This window comes from Chanodichthys erythropterus, chromosome 10, assembly GCF_024489055.1.
Source record: "Chanodichthys erythropterus isolate Z2021 chromosome 10, ASM2448905v1, whole genome shotgun sequence".
Classification (NCBI taxonomy): Eukaryota; Metazoa; Chordata; class Actinopteri; order Cypriniformes; family Xenocyprididae; genus Chanodichthys; species Chanodichthys erythropterus.
The window spans coordinates 58345953-58362231 of NC_090230.1; the positions used below are offsets into that span (position 1 = coordinate 58345953).

Below are 16279 nucleotides of genomic sequence, written 5' to 3' on the forward strand. Positions count from 1 at the left end.
ATCAATTATATAGATTGACAATGGCATAATAAATACCCTATATCAAACCAGTTTTATTTGTTGGGAAAGTGCATACGATGGTCACTGAGTTTTGTGATTAGAAATGAGAACTGGATGAACTCTAGTGTGCCCGTGTCCTTTAAACGACGTAGTAATGCATAACACATATGCAAGTCTGTTTCAACGGTAGGCTATCCATTCGATTGTAAGCTTTTCCTTTTTTCTTTGTATACCACTAGGTGGCTTACTTTCTTTCAAACGAGGTGCTGATATTTCGGTAACAAATACACGTCATCCAAATTCGAAGTAATTAAAATTAGACTGATGATAATGAGAATAATCGCTATAAGTAGTTATTGTTTATTTATTTCTGTATCAAGATTAACAATTACAGGCTAATAATGCTAGTTCTACTACTATATAAAGCAATAATAATAATAATAGCTAATAATAATAGGCTAAACTCATTTATTAATGTTTGGCACCCAGAGATTCGTTTCTAGATATTCTAATTAAATCTGATTGCCTGTTAGAGAAAACGAGTTTAGAAAGTTTCACTGTAAGCATTTCATTAAGAAAATACTTCTTAAAGGTGTTCCTCAACTGTATTTTCGACTATGTTAAGTATATATTCTCATGGAGTCATTATTGCATATGCGCTCGAGTACTATTAATGAGGAGCGATTCATTGGCTCAAATCGGAAGATGCTGTATTTCGATTGGTCGCGAGATGTGCCAGTCAACGGACGCTGCCAATACACTTCTGTAGTGACCTACTAACACAGATCCATGAGGCAGCAGTCACTCCGGCAGGAAAACGCATAGGAGAAACACAAGTATTATTTCCAGATGGGATTTTATTACTGCTACTGAAACACTTCTGAACGCTTTGAATGTTTTCGTATAGACCTACATTATTTATCCTGGACCTCCGTCTAATTGGGCCTTTGCTTATTAGAGGTAACTGCTTTCTTCTTTTACTGGGAGGCTTATATGAACGGACAGGGCTGGTATGGGGTGTTTCAACCGGTAGCCGGTGTACATGGGCTGTAACAGATGAATACAGTAAAACAACTTTCAACGTGGTCTATTTGTGATATTTGCGCCATACTACTTTTCGCTCAACATCATATCAATGCAGACATATTTTAGTGTTCAAGTATTATTACCCATGTACTTGTACATTACTAGTATAATATTTTTGAGGGATTGGGCGACAGGGTGGCACATTGACCCAGTATTCATGTGGGTGCATCAAGCTTTCAGATCAGTACATAAGAAATCTACATATAGTGCAAGTTAATTTAATACAGTTTAAAAATTAAAATGGGTTACATAGATGATTGGTGGATTTAATACTATGCAGTCATGCTGAAAATAAAATCGCTTTAATAGTAAATGTTAATAATAAATAATCCATAAACGGTTGTTTGCATTTATTGTGTAATAGTGAATGATCATCTTACAGTCCTTGCACAATAACGGAAGCTGGGACACTTCTGACAAAAAAAAAAAAAAACACTGCAACAGCACGACACGACATTCGAGCTGTTTAATGCTCAGCGACAACTGCTATTTCTTCAGTCAGTCTGTAAAAAAAAAAAAAAATTATATCTTAAATGTATCGCTAAGGTTAATGTTTCACGCGCACACATTCGACTGTCCTGAGTGTCTCTGTCGGGATGGGGTGAATGCATTAAAGGCCTGTCAAATAACAACACAACAAGGGAATGGTGTGTGTACGCCTTTGCGTTGGTTGGAGGTAGCCTACCATTTTAAACCCGGTTTCAGAGTCACTCCACGCCAGCTAACTTTGTTATAGCCCATGTCTTTATTATTCCTTGGAGATACAGCCATGGTTGAATCCCAAAACCATAACACTCACCCAAAATGTATTTTCGGTTTGACTTTGAGAAATAATTTGTTGCCATAAACCATTATAGTATAAGAATACACGCCTTTTGCTTGTTTTGTGGAGTTGAGAGATGTTTCGATCACATTTTTCTATCGCTCTTGTATTAATTAATTTGTCTCTGTTCAGCCACGTGTGATGCTGCTGCTCGCATTCCTTTGTTCCCTGCGCTCTAGTCTGCGCCTATACTGGAGCCCAAGTTAAGCCTGGCTGTGTTTACACTCTCTTAATAGTGTTATGATCGACCGCACTATTAAGTTGCTACGTAAAACTTTACCGTTTATGACCACAGCCCGCTTTAGATGATGTAATTCCAGCTGTTTGATCTGTACGTGAAGGGTCATTGTCAGATCGGCTCTTCAAATTTGTCTCCTGCAATGCTGTGAATAATATACCGTCCTCTATATGACCGTACTTCTTCGAAAGAGTTTCCATATTTTAATTTAATCACGGCCACATTATAAAAGCTCTTTACGTTTGAAAGCTTGCGTTGCATTACTTTAAGCACGACCCGCCTCAAAAATGGTGACATAATGGGGCAAAGCATAGTTTGGAAATTGTATTTTAATAAACACGTTTCGACCTGCGTATAATATCAACATGTAAAAGGTTTTGTTTTGTTTTTTTTCCCTGTCCTTTTTAAACTTTTCTCAAGTCAACTTTGGTCCATGGTTAACTTAAACTAAAACCATAAAAACCTTTGTCACTTGAAATGAAATTACATTTTAAATAAATTTAACACTAAAATGAATTAAACCTCTTTTGCCAATATTTTCAAGGCAACATTTCTCATTTAAGTTGTAGCCTACTATAGACAGTTTTGTCATTTGAATTCATCTAAAAACTATGCAGTAAAATTACTAAAAACTTGAACTAAAATTAAAATGACAACAGTAAACATAAGAATAAAAACACTCTAAATAATTGATAAAAATAAAATAGTATCTCAGTGGTACTAAAATAACTCTTATTATTATTTGCAGGGGTGTTGCTAAAAATAATTTTTCCTTTTATGATCAGAACTAGTGATGCCGGACAGCCAATGAATCAATCTTTTGATATAATCAGTCAAACGGGTTTGCAAATCACTTGAAATTGTTTGAGATTCAGACATTTCACTCACATTTGCAGCAATTTCTCACACCATAAAGGGATTCTTTATAAAACATAAGAGTTCTGGATGAGGTGGATTTTTACCTACAATCCATTATAGGGAACAAAACTGGGAAATGTCTTCAATTGATAAGCAGCTCTTTATTGCGTGTGCAGCTAGTGAATCACTCTGTATTGCAGGTAAAGACTGTTTATATCCATAGCAGTATCAAAAAAAAAAAAGAGAAAAAAGTATTGAGACACTTTGGGTGGTGGAGGTGGGTTTCCTAATAAAAGGCTAGAAACACTCCAGACCATATCAGATGATGATGTGTCTCTGTTCTTATCTCCCCAGATCCTTCTCTCTGGAAATTCTCTGGAACTGACTTCATGAAGAGGACACCCATGACTTCTATAGCACGTGGTCTACGATGAGCTGTTTACTTAAAACCAGAGTCAACTAATGAGCTTATGCATTCTTGATGACAACATTGTGTAATATGCAAGCCATTAAGAAGGAGCCCTCATGCAGTGGGCCCTACGGTGGAGAGGATGCCTTGGTGCTGGCAGTGGCTTTGCAAGGGACAGACCAGGACCTGATTAATCACAAGTTGTCCACACTGCCTTTCAAGACCAAGTCCACCACCTGTCGCAGAAAACGCGAGTTCATACCAGATGAGAAGAAAGACAACCTGTATTGGGAAAGAAGGCGCAAGAACAACGAAGCAGCCAAGCGCTCGCGGGAAAAGCGTAGACTCAACGATATGGTTCTGGAGAACAAGCTCATGGCCCTCGGGGAAGAGAACGCATCGCTGAAAGCCGAGCTTCTGTCCCTTAAACTCAGGTTTGGCCTAGTAAGCTCAGCAGCTTATGCTCAGGAGGTGCAGAAAATTTCCAGCTCCACTGCTGCACTCTACCAGGACTTTATCCCACCCAGTGCCAGCAAGGGTTCCTACCCAAGTGAACTGGAACCAGCGCGTTTGACCAGCAGCTGCATATCGGTCATCAAGCACTCACCTCACAGCGCCTTGTCCGATAGATCCGACTCAAGCACGGTGACCCAAGGAAGCCCACTTATAAGTATTTCCAGAACCCCTGATAGCATCAAACAAGAACCCCTGGAAAGCGGCAGATATGCCAAAGACAGGGCCAGTCCATACGAACTGTACAGGAACTACCTTGGTAGCCCTTTCCCCGGGAGATTCTCCCAGCCATCTCCATTCTTGCAAATCACCAGATCGTCTAGCAATTCGCCACGCACCTCTGATGGAGATGACGGGGCTGTAAGCAAGTCCTCAGATGGAGAGGACGAACAGCAGGTCCCGAAGGGTCCAGTTCCACCCCGGGCTGATTCGCAGAGTGTGATTGTGTCGACCCTCAAAGTGCCAGATGCCAGTGCCTCAGCTTTGCCCCACAAGTTGAGGATCAAAGCCCGGGCCATCCAGATCAAAGTGGAGGCTATTGATCCCGACTATGAATCATCTGGCAAGTCCTCCTTTCCCATTGACATGTCTGCAAGTAGATGCTACCAAATGAGTCAGTACGCTACACCCGAGTACATTCAATCATCTCTTAGCCCGATGTCCTTCCAGGTGGCCAATGTTCAGGACTGGAGTCACCAGCCGAAGGAGTGGCACAATGATCACCAGGAGGCACCAAGTGGCTGCAAACACCGGCACTGTCCAGACTCACCAAGTCCTATGCCTAACAAACTCATCGTCGACCTTAAAAATGACTCATATACCAACTCCGAATCTGAGAACTTGTATTTGAAACAGGGAATTGCCGACCTGTCGGCAGAGGTGGCCTCCTTGAAAAGACTGATTACAAAGCAGCAGGGGTCTGTAATTGAGTCCACGAAAAGCACTACTGAAATTGACTCGTTATGAAATGGATGTTTCTGAATCTGAGTTCTCTCTATTTGCACAACGCCTGTTTTCCACTGTGTTCGCTACTGCACTGTGCGGTTGTTATGGTGTCAAAAAGCTGCACTTCATTGAGAAGAATGGTGTTTTGTGCACTTACTGTTGTAGTTTGGCGTGTCTTCTTGATGACTCCATTTGTAGCCCAAAAGCCAAAAATTGGGCTACTGTTAATGTTAACTTCTCAAAATGTATTGTACATTGTATGTTCTCTTTTGTTTACAATAAATGCAAGCACTGAAATACTGTTTTTTCCCCTTTCTCGTTCACCTTGGAAAGTATATCTACTTTGTCATTGCAGGTTTTAAAAGAACATTTACTTTTGAATATTTAGTTTGTGGTCATAACTATAAGTATCATGATTTATAACATGTCTGTTATGTCTACATAAGTTATAATGGATTATAGTTCTTTTAATTATAATGTATTATAAGGCTCTCGACACTAAGATCTACACAATATCTTGCATCTTTTTGATTACTGTTAAGTTACAAATACAAAGTCTCCTCATAAACATCCAAAAGGCTTTATAATTTGGTCATAATATTTATACCAAAGTCTTTGACTTCAAGTAAGGTAACATAAGTTCTTTAAACATCCATAATATATCATGAATGGTTTATATGACACATTTACAGTATTCATTGTAATATTAACACAACCATAATGCATTGTTTAAGCTACTAGTGAACTTAAACTAGCTCACACTGAAATTAACATTAGCCTCACAGGAAACAATCAAAAATGAACCACTTAATTAAAATGTAGTCAAATAATATGCAGATCTTAAAAAATGTCAATATAACTATAATCCGTCATAACTTAGGTGGATATAACATTGTGTTATAAATCATCCTACTCTTTAAAGTAACAATAAGTATTAATTTATAATGTTTTACAAAGGTTGTTACGAATGAATACTCATGAGATGATATGAGTCATTTCAGGAAACCGGTACGATTTGAGTCCCTCTGACCTTTTTCAGTGTATTTTATCTATTGGGTCACCAAAATATATTTTTAAAAGCTTTTTGTATTAATTGAAATGTCTCCTTTAATAATGTTTAAAAACATGACAGACATTTTATCTTTATATTAGAAATTATTTCGTTTTTTTCAGTTGACCCCACCATTTTGTCATGTTCCTCAAGGCCTTCTATGAAAGTGTACTTGGGATATGAATAATAAAATGAGGAAAAAAGTACATACATTTTGCCATTCCCATAAAAATCCATCGGTTTCAACATTCAACATTGCTGGTAAAGTAAATTCATGATTATTCATTAAAAATCACATTATTTAGTTCCGTACCTTAGTAACCCCTCAACCCCATTACACAAACCATTCTCCCACTATAAATATAATGAACCGATACTTATGTGACACCATTAATAGGAAGTGACATTATAGAAGTCTTCTGAACAACACTGTGAGCAGACACAGGCAAGTTACCCCCTTTTTTAATAATTATAACTAAATTATTTTGTGAAATTGTGTTTGTCAAGCTTAACGGTTCAACCCCGTTACATAAATTAAAGATAGAAAATTATCTTTATTTCAACATTATTCATCATTTCTTAATATCGTGCATGCCATGTGCTCTCCATTTCTTCACTAGATTTAGAGCAGTGGCCAATTTGGGCAAAAAATTACAACCCCGTCACACCTACATTTTTATTCTTTTTTTTTTTTTTTTTTTTTTAAGTATATGAAAAAGTAATTTAAAATTTATTGAAGTCTGTCTGAAATGTTCAGAGAAATCATAAGAATACTGATTTTAGTTCAAATTCTGAAGTTCAGCCTTTGATCAAAAATGATGAGGTTGCCCATTTCAGGCAGGCTTCAGTAGCCTATCAAATGTGTGAGATTTTATGTAACTTTTATATTTGCAATTACTGAATTAATGTGAGGGACATCTGATTAATAGAAAAATGTTGATTTTTATCACAAATACATTTTAAAATAATATTCAGAGAGCTCCCAAAGTGTCCATAACTTAAAATAATGACCAATAATAATAGGGATTTGATGCCTGAGATGGGAAAATATGTTTTTCTGGAAGTTAAATATGTCATTAATGTTGTGGGGTGTTCAGGAAAGTAATACATTTTGGTAAAAAAATCTAAAAATGTGTTCAACTCGTACCGGTTTTGTGGAATGACTCGTATAACATTCTAAGGGTTTTTAAGGCATTATGCATTCATTGATGCCCTTATAAATAATGCTTTATCAATACAGGCTTCATATATTTAGCGTATGATATAATTTTGATATTACAAAATGGAAAAGCTATTTCCCATTTCATTGCTAATCAGCTTAATGGGCTGACCAATTTTGCAATACTGAGGTAGGCTGTTGTTAAGTCATCAGTAATGTTTATATACGTGGTGGTGGTTTTTAACTGGTTTTGCGTCAGGAAACCGAATTTACTTTGGACATCAAATACCAAAACAACACATTGATTGGTTCTTCTACAATGTAAACAAAAATGTATTTAAAATAACAAATTGAAATTCGTTCATTTCCATTTACTGCACAAATGATTAACGAAGGTTGAATAGGTCATAAGTGAGGGGGTCCGGGGCATCTAAAATATAGAAAACCCCTGCTTATGTTATGAGTAATAATAAGCCAAATTGTTTGTGATGTTCCTAATTTGTAAGTCGCTTTGGATAGAGCGTCTGCTAAATGAACAAACGTAAAAGGCAATAACAAATGGTGCACGTCTTTATAAATGTATTATTTAAATTATATAAAGGCTACATATTTTACCTAAGGAACTGTGTGCTGATGAAGTTCATGACGTCTGTACAGTAGGCAAATCCAGCTTTTTTCGGAGGAGAAATCCCGCCGCAGAGACAGCAGTCACGTGACCTCAAAAATACGTCACTCGCAGTTCAGAGTTGAAAGTCAAGGAAAGCAGCAGCATGGCGGCTTTAGTGAGATGCAGAGTGCTGTTTCAGTCTTTCCGATGTCAAACAAGCATTATCAATGGAGTGTGCAGATCGGACAATGTTTTGCATACATTTCTAAACAAGAGGTCGCATTGTGTGCGTCCCGCTTTCAACGGAGGTGTCCGACTGTACAGCTCCGAGGTTAAGTCTGGAGATGACCTTATCGTTAGATACCTGGACGGTGATGACTCAGGTAGACAACAAGATATAGTGATTGATCAGAGTTGTGTAGGCTATCGGATTCTTGTAGGCTACGTGTTGCGTCTAACGTCTGTCACTCAAAAGCCTCTCTGCACTGCCCCATAATTCAACGGTTTCAGTGCCTATTACTGCAAGACAGTGTCAATCATTTGTCCTTTACAAATTCCTGAATTTAGGATTTAATATCTTACCTTACCCCAACATATTTTCAATGAAGTGTTTTGTTTTTTATAAAGAGTTTCTTGTCACTTTCAGAGACTGTTTCTGTTGTCATGTCACTTGTTATTCTTTTTTTTATATTTTTCCATAATGCTGTTCATCAATTTGTTGACTATCTTTTGTAGTGTGACTGTTCTTGTGTTTCTAGGGATTGTTGTTTTGGGGATTAATCGCCCTAAATCTAAAAATGCCATCAGCAAAAATCTTGTTATGGTGGTGAGTATTTGTATAATGTTACTTGTCAAAATGTAATCATTAAAGACTTTAGTCAGGTTAGATGCCATATTGAATTTAATACATGAAAATGAGGCTGTGAGGAATAGAAATACAGTCTTTACAGCTATGGTCTATTGGCTACAACATGACTACATCACTAACAAAACGGTTCTAAAATTATATAATAAATAATAAGATAAAAAGTGATTAAAAATATTTGTTATTATTCTATGAAAATATATTAGATTTATATTTGATTGGATAACAAGAGCCTATGACCTACATAATGTTCCTCCTATTTATTTATTTTTTATGATTTCATTTTTGCCAGATGTCTGAAGCCGTAGAGTCATTAAAGAAGAACAACAAAGTGCGTACTGTAATTTTATGCAGTATGGTGCCTGGAATATTCTGTGCAGGTATGTAGCCATTGAAGTGTTTAATGCAAGTTGTATACAACTTTTCAGGATTTGTTGTTGGTATGATATTAATATTCGTTACATTGGTTAAGTAAAGTCAACAGAAAATAGACACATTGGTGGAGAAATTGTCTTCAGAATAATGTGAAATAGTGAATCATACACAATAAAGATGTGGTCATACAGATGTGAAAGTGGGACAGCAACAAAACAAGTACATGCAAAGTCTTCTGCTGCATACAAAAGTTTGATTAATCCAATTTGCATATCAAAAAGACATTTGAACACAAAAAAAGAGCAAACCTTAAAAGAAATGTGACAGCAGCTTTGGAACATGTTTATTTATTTAAAAAGTAAATTAGGTATAGTAAATAAATTTAGAGTTTGGTTTACAGTTTCATTACTTTTTGCACTAGAAAAAAATGGATTTACATTGTCTTTCACAGTAACACATTTACATTAACACATGATTGTCTGAACAGGTGCAGACTTAAAAGAAAGAGCAAAGATGCACCAGAGTGAAGTAGGACCTTTTGTTTCTAAAGCAAGGACACTTATAACAGAACTTGGTAAGTTAAATTGCTGAAAACATTAATATCAAACTTGAGAATGTGTGCTGTGTAGCGAAATCCATTTCATAAAGGTTCTTTATACTGGAAAAAGGTTTCTCACAGTAAGAAAGTTCAAGAACTGATCACTGAAAGCTTCTTTAGGGAACCAAAAATGGTTCTTCTATGGCATCCCCGTGAAAACCCCACCCTGTTCTCCAGATATCTGTTCAATCATTTAAAAACAAACATATCAGTTGACCACAAATAAAAAAAAATGGATGTACAGTACAGTCCAAAAGTTCGGAACCACTAAGATTTTTTATGTTTTTAAAAGAAGTTTTGTCTGCTCACCAAGGCTACATTTATTTAATTAAAAATACAGTAAAAAACAGTAATATTGTGAAATATTATTACAATTTAAAATAACTGTGTACTATTTAAATATATTTGACAAAGCAATTTATTCCAGTGATCAAAGCTGAATTTTCAGCATCGTTACTCCAGTCTTCAGTGTCACATGATCCTTCAGAAATCATTCTAATATGCTGATCTGCTGCTCAATAAACATTTATGATTATTTTCAATGTTGAAAAACAGTTGTGTACTTTTTTTTTTTCAGGATTCCTTGATGAATAGAAAGTTCAAAAGAACAGCATTTATCTGAAATACAAAGCTTCTGTAGCATTATACACTACCGTTCAAAAGTTTGGGGTCAGTAAGAGTTTTTATTTTTATTTTTTTGAAAAGAAATTAAAGAAATGAATACTTTTATTCAGCAAGGATGCATTAAATCAATCAAAACTGGCAGTAAAGACATTTATAATGTTACAAAAGATTAGATTTCAGATAAACACTGTTCTTTTGAACTTTCTATTCATCAAAGAATCCTGAAAAAAAAATGTTGTACAATTGTACACATTAAATGTTTCTTGAGCAGCAGATCAGCATATTAGAATGATTTCTGAAGGATCATGTGACACTGAAGACTGGAGTAATGATGCTGAAAATTCAGCTTTGATCACAGGAATAAATTACTTTGTGAAATATATTCAAATAGAAAACAGTTTTTTTAAATTGTAATAATATTTCACAATATTACTGTTTTTACTGTATTTTTAATTAAATAAATGTAGCCTTGGTGAGCAGACAAAACTTCTTTTAAAAACATTAAAAATCTTAGTGGTTCCAAACCTTTGGACTGTACTGTATGAGAAGTGCACTATTTAATGTGTTATACAGATGTAGCACTTTTAATTAAATGTTTTATAGGTACTCTTCCCATGCCAACGATTGCAGCTATAGATGGGGCAGCTCTTGGAGGGGGTCTTGAAATGGCTCTTGCCTGTGACATCAGAGTGGCAGGTATAACATGTTGTCATTTATGGTTTGCCTCGTGGGTTTATATGAACACTGAAGCTGATCACACAGTGTAATATGAATGATTGCAGAATAAATGCAGAATATTATGAATAAATGCCACATGCTTCCAATTTAAATCCATGTTAGGGATGTAGAGATTCCTTAAACTTAGTCCTTGCTCCAGTTGGAAAAATGTAGCTATGTTACTGTTTTTTTAAAATTGCTTACACACTAAAAGTGGTACTTGAGGCCCACTCAGTGAAACCATTCACTCATGTACCTAAACTTGAGACCAAGTCTGCAAAACTGCAAGCACATTATCTGATTTACACTCAGTTTGCAATTTTAAAACAAACTTTTTGCAAAATGCTAAACACAGTTCTCTAAGTTAGACACATCACTCAAAACTAAAGGTGATGATACACGGGGCAGCTTTTTGAGCAATGTTGCCAGGCAGTGTAGCCAAGCAACGTTGCTTGGGCACTTTCCCATTGAGAATGAGCAACAAATTTATATCTGGATATGTTAGATTGGTTGTGGGTAATTTTTTGAGATCCTCCAATCAGAATGTTGGCAGCCAATCACGTGACCGGTTCGGAGATTTCAGAAAAAATTCAAACAAGATGGCGGCCTCTCACCGCCAGTGGAGAGGAGAAAAAGAGTGGAATTTACCTCATATATTGCTTAAAATACCAACAACTGTCCGAAGTAATGTGTGTATGCTGTAATGAAGCCATTGAATGATTTAAGTTAAATACTAAAAAGACAGGATCTGTTTAATGGCTGTAGTTGCGTAGGTTGTAGGGCGTTTGACACATGAATTGACACATGAGCTTTTGATGCGATCGACACGGGTTCGAATCCGCCTTTTGCTGAACTTGCTCTTCTCCCTTTTCCTGTCACAAATCAGATCAGAAAGGCATTTATTTTTAATAAAAATGACGAAAATATTTGAAAAGTTGAAATAAAGTGCCTAACAAGTGTTTATAATAAAGTATTTATTGAGTTGGCAATAGATTTGCTCCTCTCTGTTTAGTTGCTGCCAACTGTCTGTTGCCCTAATTAGTTGCCCTGTGTCTCATCAGGTTACCCGTTGACGGCAACATTGCCCAGCAACATTGCTCAGCAACATTGCTCAAAAAGTTGCCCCGTGTATCATCACCTTAACAGGTCTTGTGTTTCATTTTGAAAACTCTGCCATTTAAATGGCACACTCATGTACCGTACCCACACCCAGCAATCGTGTGAAAACACTTATACATAATTTGTTCACATAGAAATCAAAACTCATTGTTTTGAGGAAGAAGTCCACTATACACCACTGTGAAGAGCTAAATGGCTTCCACCAGGCACGGCTTCAAATGATTAACTGTTAATCCACATGCATTGACCATTCAATGTTCAGTAGCCTGCTGCATTGTCTGAGAGTTTCCACCTGTCTCATGGTGTTTCTCGTGTGTTTTCAATTGGCGAAAGCAATAAAAAAAAAAACACTGTCTGTGGAGGCCTGACTCAAGCCCAAAATATACGGACAGTGCATGTACAGCAGCGCATGTGCGAGTGACTTTTGCACTTCAAAAGTCCACTTGATAGTGTGCATGCAATGTCACCCATGCTACTGAATATGCATACAAGTCACTTCTGTTTGTATAGCGCTTTAAACAATACAGATTGTTTCAAAGAAGCTTCACAATAGGAACAAATTCAAACAAATTCTCCTGAAAAGCAGCTCTAACAAGCAAAACATGTCATTATTCAGCTCAAGTCAGTTCAGTTTAATAAAGTCTCAGGTTGTAACCATGTAACCGTGGTTCCCTGAGAAGGGGAACAAGACACTGTGTCCTCTAGAGCAGTGGTTTTCAAATCTTGAGGGTCGCGAGAATTAAAAAAGTGATTTTTTTTTCTACTAAAATAATTAATTCCGTTTTCTCATCATAATAATAACTTTGAATAGAAGTACACTGAAAAATCATTCAAATACATTCAAAATAAATAAATAAAATAAATAAATAAAAAAATCTTGCACGCAGTGTTGTTGATACAGCCATTTTCTTTTTCTCACTGAGATGATGCAACATCTTAGGTAGCGTGACATTAGTAGCCCGTATTTAATTTATTTTATGCTGAACATGGGCAAGCCAAAGTCAAAAAGCATTTATGATTTTTTCACAAGAAAAAGAGGGCCAGAGACAGAGAACCCTTTAAATGAAGCAGCAGAAAACGCAGCCAGTCGTCAAACCCTGCCGCAAACAGCAGAGATCAGCAGGGAAGATAACGAAGGCGATGCATGTGAACAGATTAGCAGTACTTGCCCAGCAAAGAAAAAGCAGAAATCCGGAGTAAGGCCATATAAAGATGATTTTTTGAAGTTTGGGTTTGTCAACTGTTCGGACGCAGTCCGTGCTGCAATACCAATGTGCATAATATGCGGTGAAAAGTTGGCAAATGAAAGTTTGAAACCAGCGAAGTTGGAAAGACATTTATGTACACGCCATGCAGATCTTGCGGACAAACCATTATCTTTTTTTCAGAGGAAGTCTCAAGAAATTAAGTCATCAGCTCAGTTACTCAGCAGAAGTGTGACATACAATGACAAATTGCACTTGGCATCTTATAAAGTTTCATATCGTGTTGCCAAAGAAAAAGCGCCACACACAATTGCAGAGCGATTAATATTGCCTGCTGCACTGGACAGAGTTAATACAGTTCTGGATGAAAATGCATCTGAAAAGCTAAAACTAATTCCTCTTAGAAACAATACGGTGTCACGTCGAATTGTGGATATTGCCCAGAATTTAGAAGAACAGCTCATAGCGAGACTGAAGTCAGCGAGGGATTTTGCTATTCAGCTGGATGAGAGCACTGACGTTGCATCAAGTGCTACGTTACTTGTTTATGTTCGGTACATTTGGCAAGGTGAATTTCTTGAAGGTCTTCTGTGCTGCCTAACTTTGCCTTCTAGCACGACAGAAGCACATTTTTGAACAATTAAATGCATTTATAACAAAAAGTGGTCTGGATTGGGCCAATTGCAAAGGCATCACCAAAACGGGGGCGGCCAACCTCACTGGCAAAAATAGTGGAGTTGTCAGAAGGATTAAGGATGCAGCAGGACAAAACATTGTTTGGTACCATTGTTTTATTCATCGTGAAGAGTTGGCATCCAAAGTTTTGAACTACATTAAAGGCAGTGCTCTTAATAGCCGACTTTTCGAGGCCCTGTGTGTTGAAATGGGAGCCGAGCACAAACATTTACTCTTTCATACAGACGTGAGATGGCTGTCGAAGGGTAGGGTGCTCAGCCGAGTGTAAGAATTGAGGGATGAAACACGTGCTTTTCTTACTGATAAACTGTCACCTCTCGCAAGCCAATTCAGTGATGAGAAATGGCTTTTAACCCTTTCTTATCTGGCTGACATATTTTCTGTTCTAAACGAACTGAATCTAAAACTACAAGGATGGGAAGACAACATTTTCAGACATTGCGAACAAATTCAGGCTTTCCAGAAATCACTCGAACTCTGGCAGCTGCGACTCAAAACTGCGAGCTACTATATGTTCCCGACAATGATGAAACGCATTGAAGAAAATGATGTGCCCAACGAATTGGTCGCTGGCCTGACGCGTCTCATTCAGTCACATCTGGATGCACTGATGGGGACATTTTCTTGCTACTTTCCCCAGGCGAAGTTCAATGAATTAGAAGATAAGCGGTGGGTGAAAAATCCCTTTGACTTTGAAACTCCAGATTCAGTTGCTGAACTGTATTTAACTCCTTCTGAAGAATCAGAAATGATCCAACTAACCAGTGACAACACTTTGAAAACTCGTCACAAAACAGAAAAATTGTCTTCGTTCTGGATTGGCCTCTTCACCGAGTATCCCATGCTGAGCAAAGCAAGCATTTCATTGCTACTACCCTTCACCACTACCTATATGTGTGAAACTGGATTCTCAGTTTTAACCAAAATGAAGACGAAACAACAAAACAAACTGAATGCTTCTCCGGACATGCGTGTTGCCCTGTCATCCTGCGAACCAGCTTGGGACCAAATTATGCAGAATAAGCAGGCCCACCCTTCTCATTAATATATTAGGCCTACTCGTTCGCTCCATCGGCAGCAACCCACACACACTCGTTCACTCCATCGGCAGCAACACTCACACACACTCGTTCGCTCATTCGCTTCATCGGCAGCAACAAACACACACATTAAAGAGTTCAGTGAAAATGAGCCTTGTCTTCTGTCACACACACACACACACACACACACACACACACACACACACACTTATTTCAGATCAATAGGATAATTGTTTTCCTTCTGTTTCCTTATTTTTTGCTTTTAAACAGTTTGTGTGAGTGTGTGTGATTTTTGGTTGGATGACAGTTGTTTGTTACTTGTTCTGTTCTGAATATCACATTTAAAAGATTTGTTGTGGAATATGTTTTGTGTATTTTTTAAGCATGCAGCAAACGATAGTAGGCTTTTAATTGGTTAAAATTCTTATGATGGTTAATGGTTAACAGGTTAATGAGCATCCCATAGCTAGATCAAATTAGTGCAGAATCAACTTTGCATTGCAATCGCATCAATGATCATCCAGTGCACGTGCATCATCAAAAGCGGTTGTTATTGTTATTCTTATGCTTGGCTTAAGAATAAGCCCATGGGTCGCGTAAAAAAAAAAAAAAAAAAAGTCGCTCTTGAAAAAGTTTGAAAACCACTGCTCTAGAGGACACTATGGGGAAAAAGTCGAAGTTTTCTTATTATGTGAGTTGACTTGAGATACAAAAAAATGGAAAACTTCAAAGTCGCATTTGTCATCGCTCATCGTGACAGCAAGTGGACTTTTGAAGCTGGAATAATGAGTGGATTAAGTAGGCTTTTTCAATCGGCAAGAGAGGAATAACATGGATGGAACTTTCTTGTCAAGAAGGATTGTATGCATCACAGTCAGGTACAAAAGAAAAGGCTACTAACATTAGGGAGGACACAAAGTTTTATTTTTGCAACTTGTTTACTGACTTGTTAATAGTAATTTTTTGTGGAATATGTGCCGATCAGGTCCAGTCAGGTCTGTGTCTTCCCGGCCGGGTTCAGGTCCAACTTTCAAATATTAGACGGGTCCAGGTCGGTTCCGTGTATCACATTTGAGGGTCTTTTCAGATTTTAATTTTTGGACCTGCGAAGACTTTTAGAGCAGAGGCCTCAGTACAACAACTCTCATAAGGAGAGGAGGCCTAGAAACACTCCACACTAAATGGGCTCAGTGCCAAGGAGGCTCACAGAGAGCCTAGACCACCTGGCATATTACCTGCCCAAGCTATAAGGATGAAGGTCCTTGCTTAGGGGAACAGAGGCCTGAGCTGACTCTCTATAGTGAGAGGAGGCCTAATAATGCTAACTTTTTTTACAAGCAGTACCCAAGGA

General features: G+C 37.4%; 2 protein-coding genes across 5 annotated transcripts in view; both read left to right on the plus strand.

The window, feature by feature from the left end:
* Positions 1-776: 776 nt before the first annotated feature.
* nfil3 (nuclear factor, interleukin 3 regulated) lies at positions 777-5161 on the plus strand. The gene is made up of 2 exons (XM_067395723.1): positions 777-960; positions 3360-5161. The coding sequence occupies exon 2, from the start codon at positions 3487-3489 to the stop codon at positions 4891-4893; it is 1407 nt and encodes a 468-aa protein (XP_067251824.1). The 5' UTR covers positions 777-960; positions 3360-3486; the 3' UTR covers positions 4894-5161.
* Positions 5162-7840: 2679 nt separating this feature from the next.
* auh (AU RNA binding protein/enoyl-CoA hydratase) overlaps positions 7841-16279 on the plus strand; it is a 50109-nt gene continuing 41670 nt past the window's right edge. For all 4 annotated transcript variants that reach the window (XR_010896226.1, XM_067398377.1, XM_067398378.1 and 1 more), the window contains exons 1-5: positions 7841-8072; positions 8448-8515; positions 8847-8934; positions 9417-9503; positions 10755-10847. Coding sequence is in view for 3 of the 4 variants with exons in the window: in XM_067398377.1 (XP_067254478.1) it covers positions 7853-8072; positions 8448-8515; positions 8847-8934; positions 9417-9503; positions 10755-10847 (556 nt within the window). In the remaining variant the exon portion in view is untranslated. The remainder of the gene's footprint in view (positions 8073-8447; positions 8516-8846; positions 8935-9416; positions 9504-10754; positions 10848-16279) is intronic.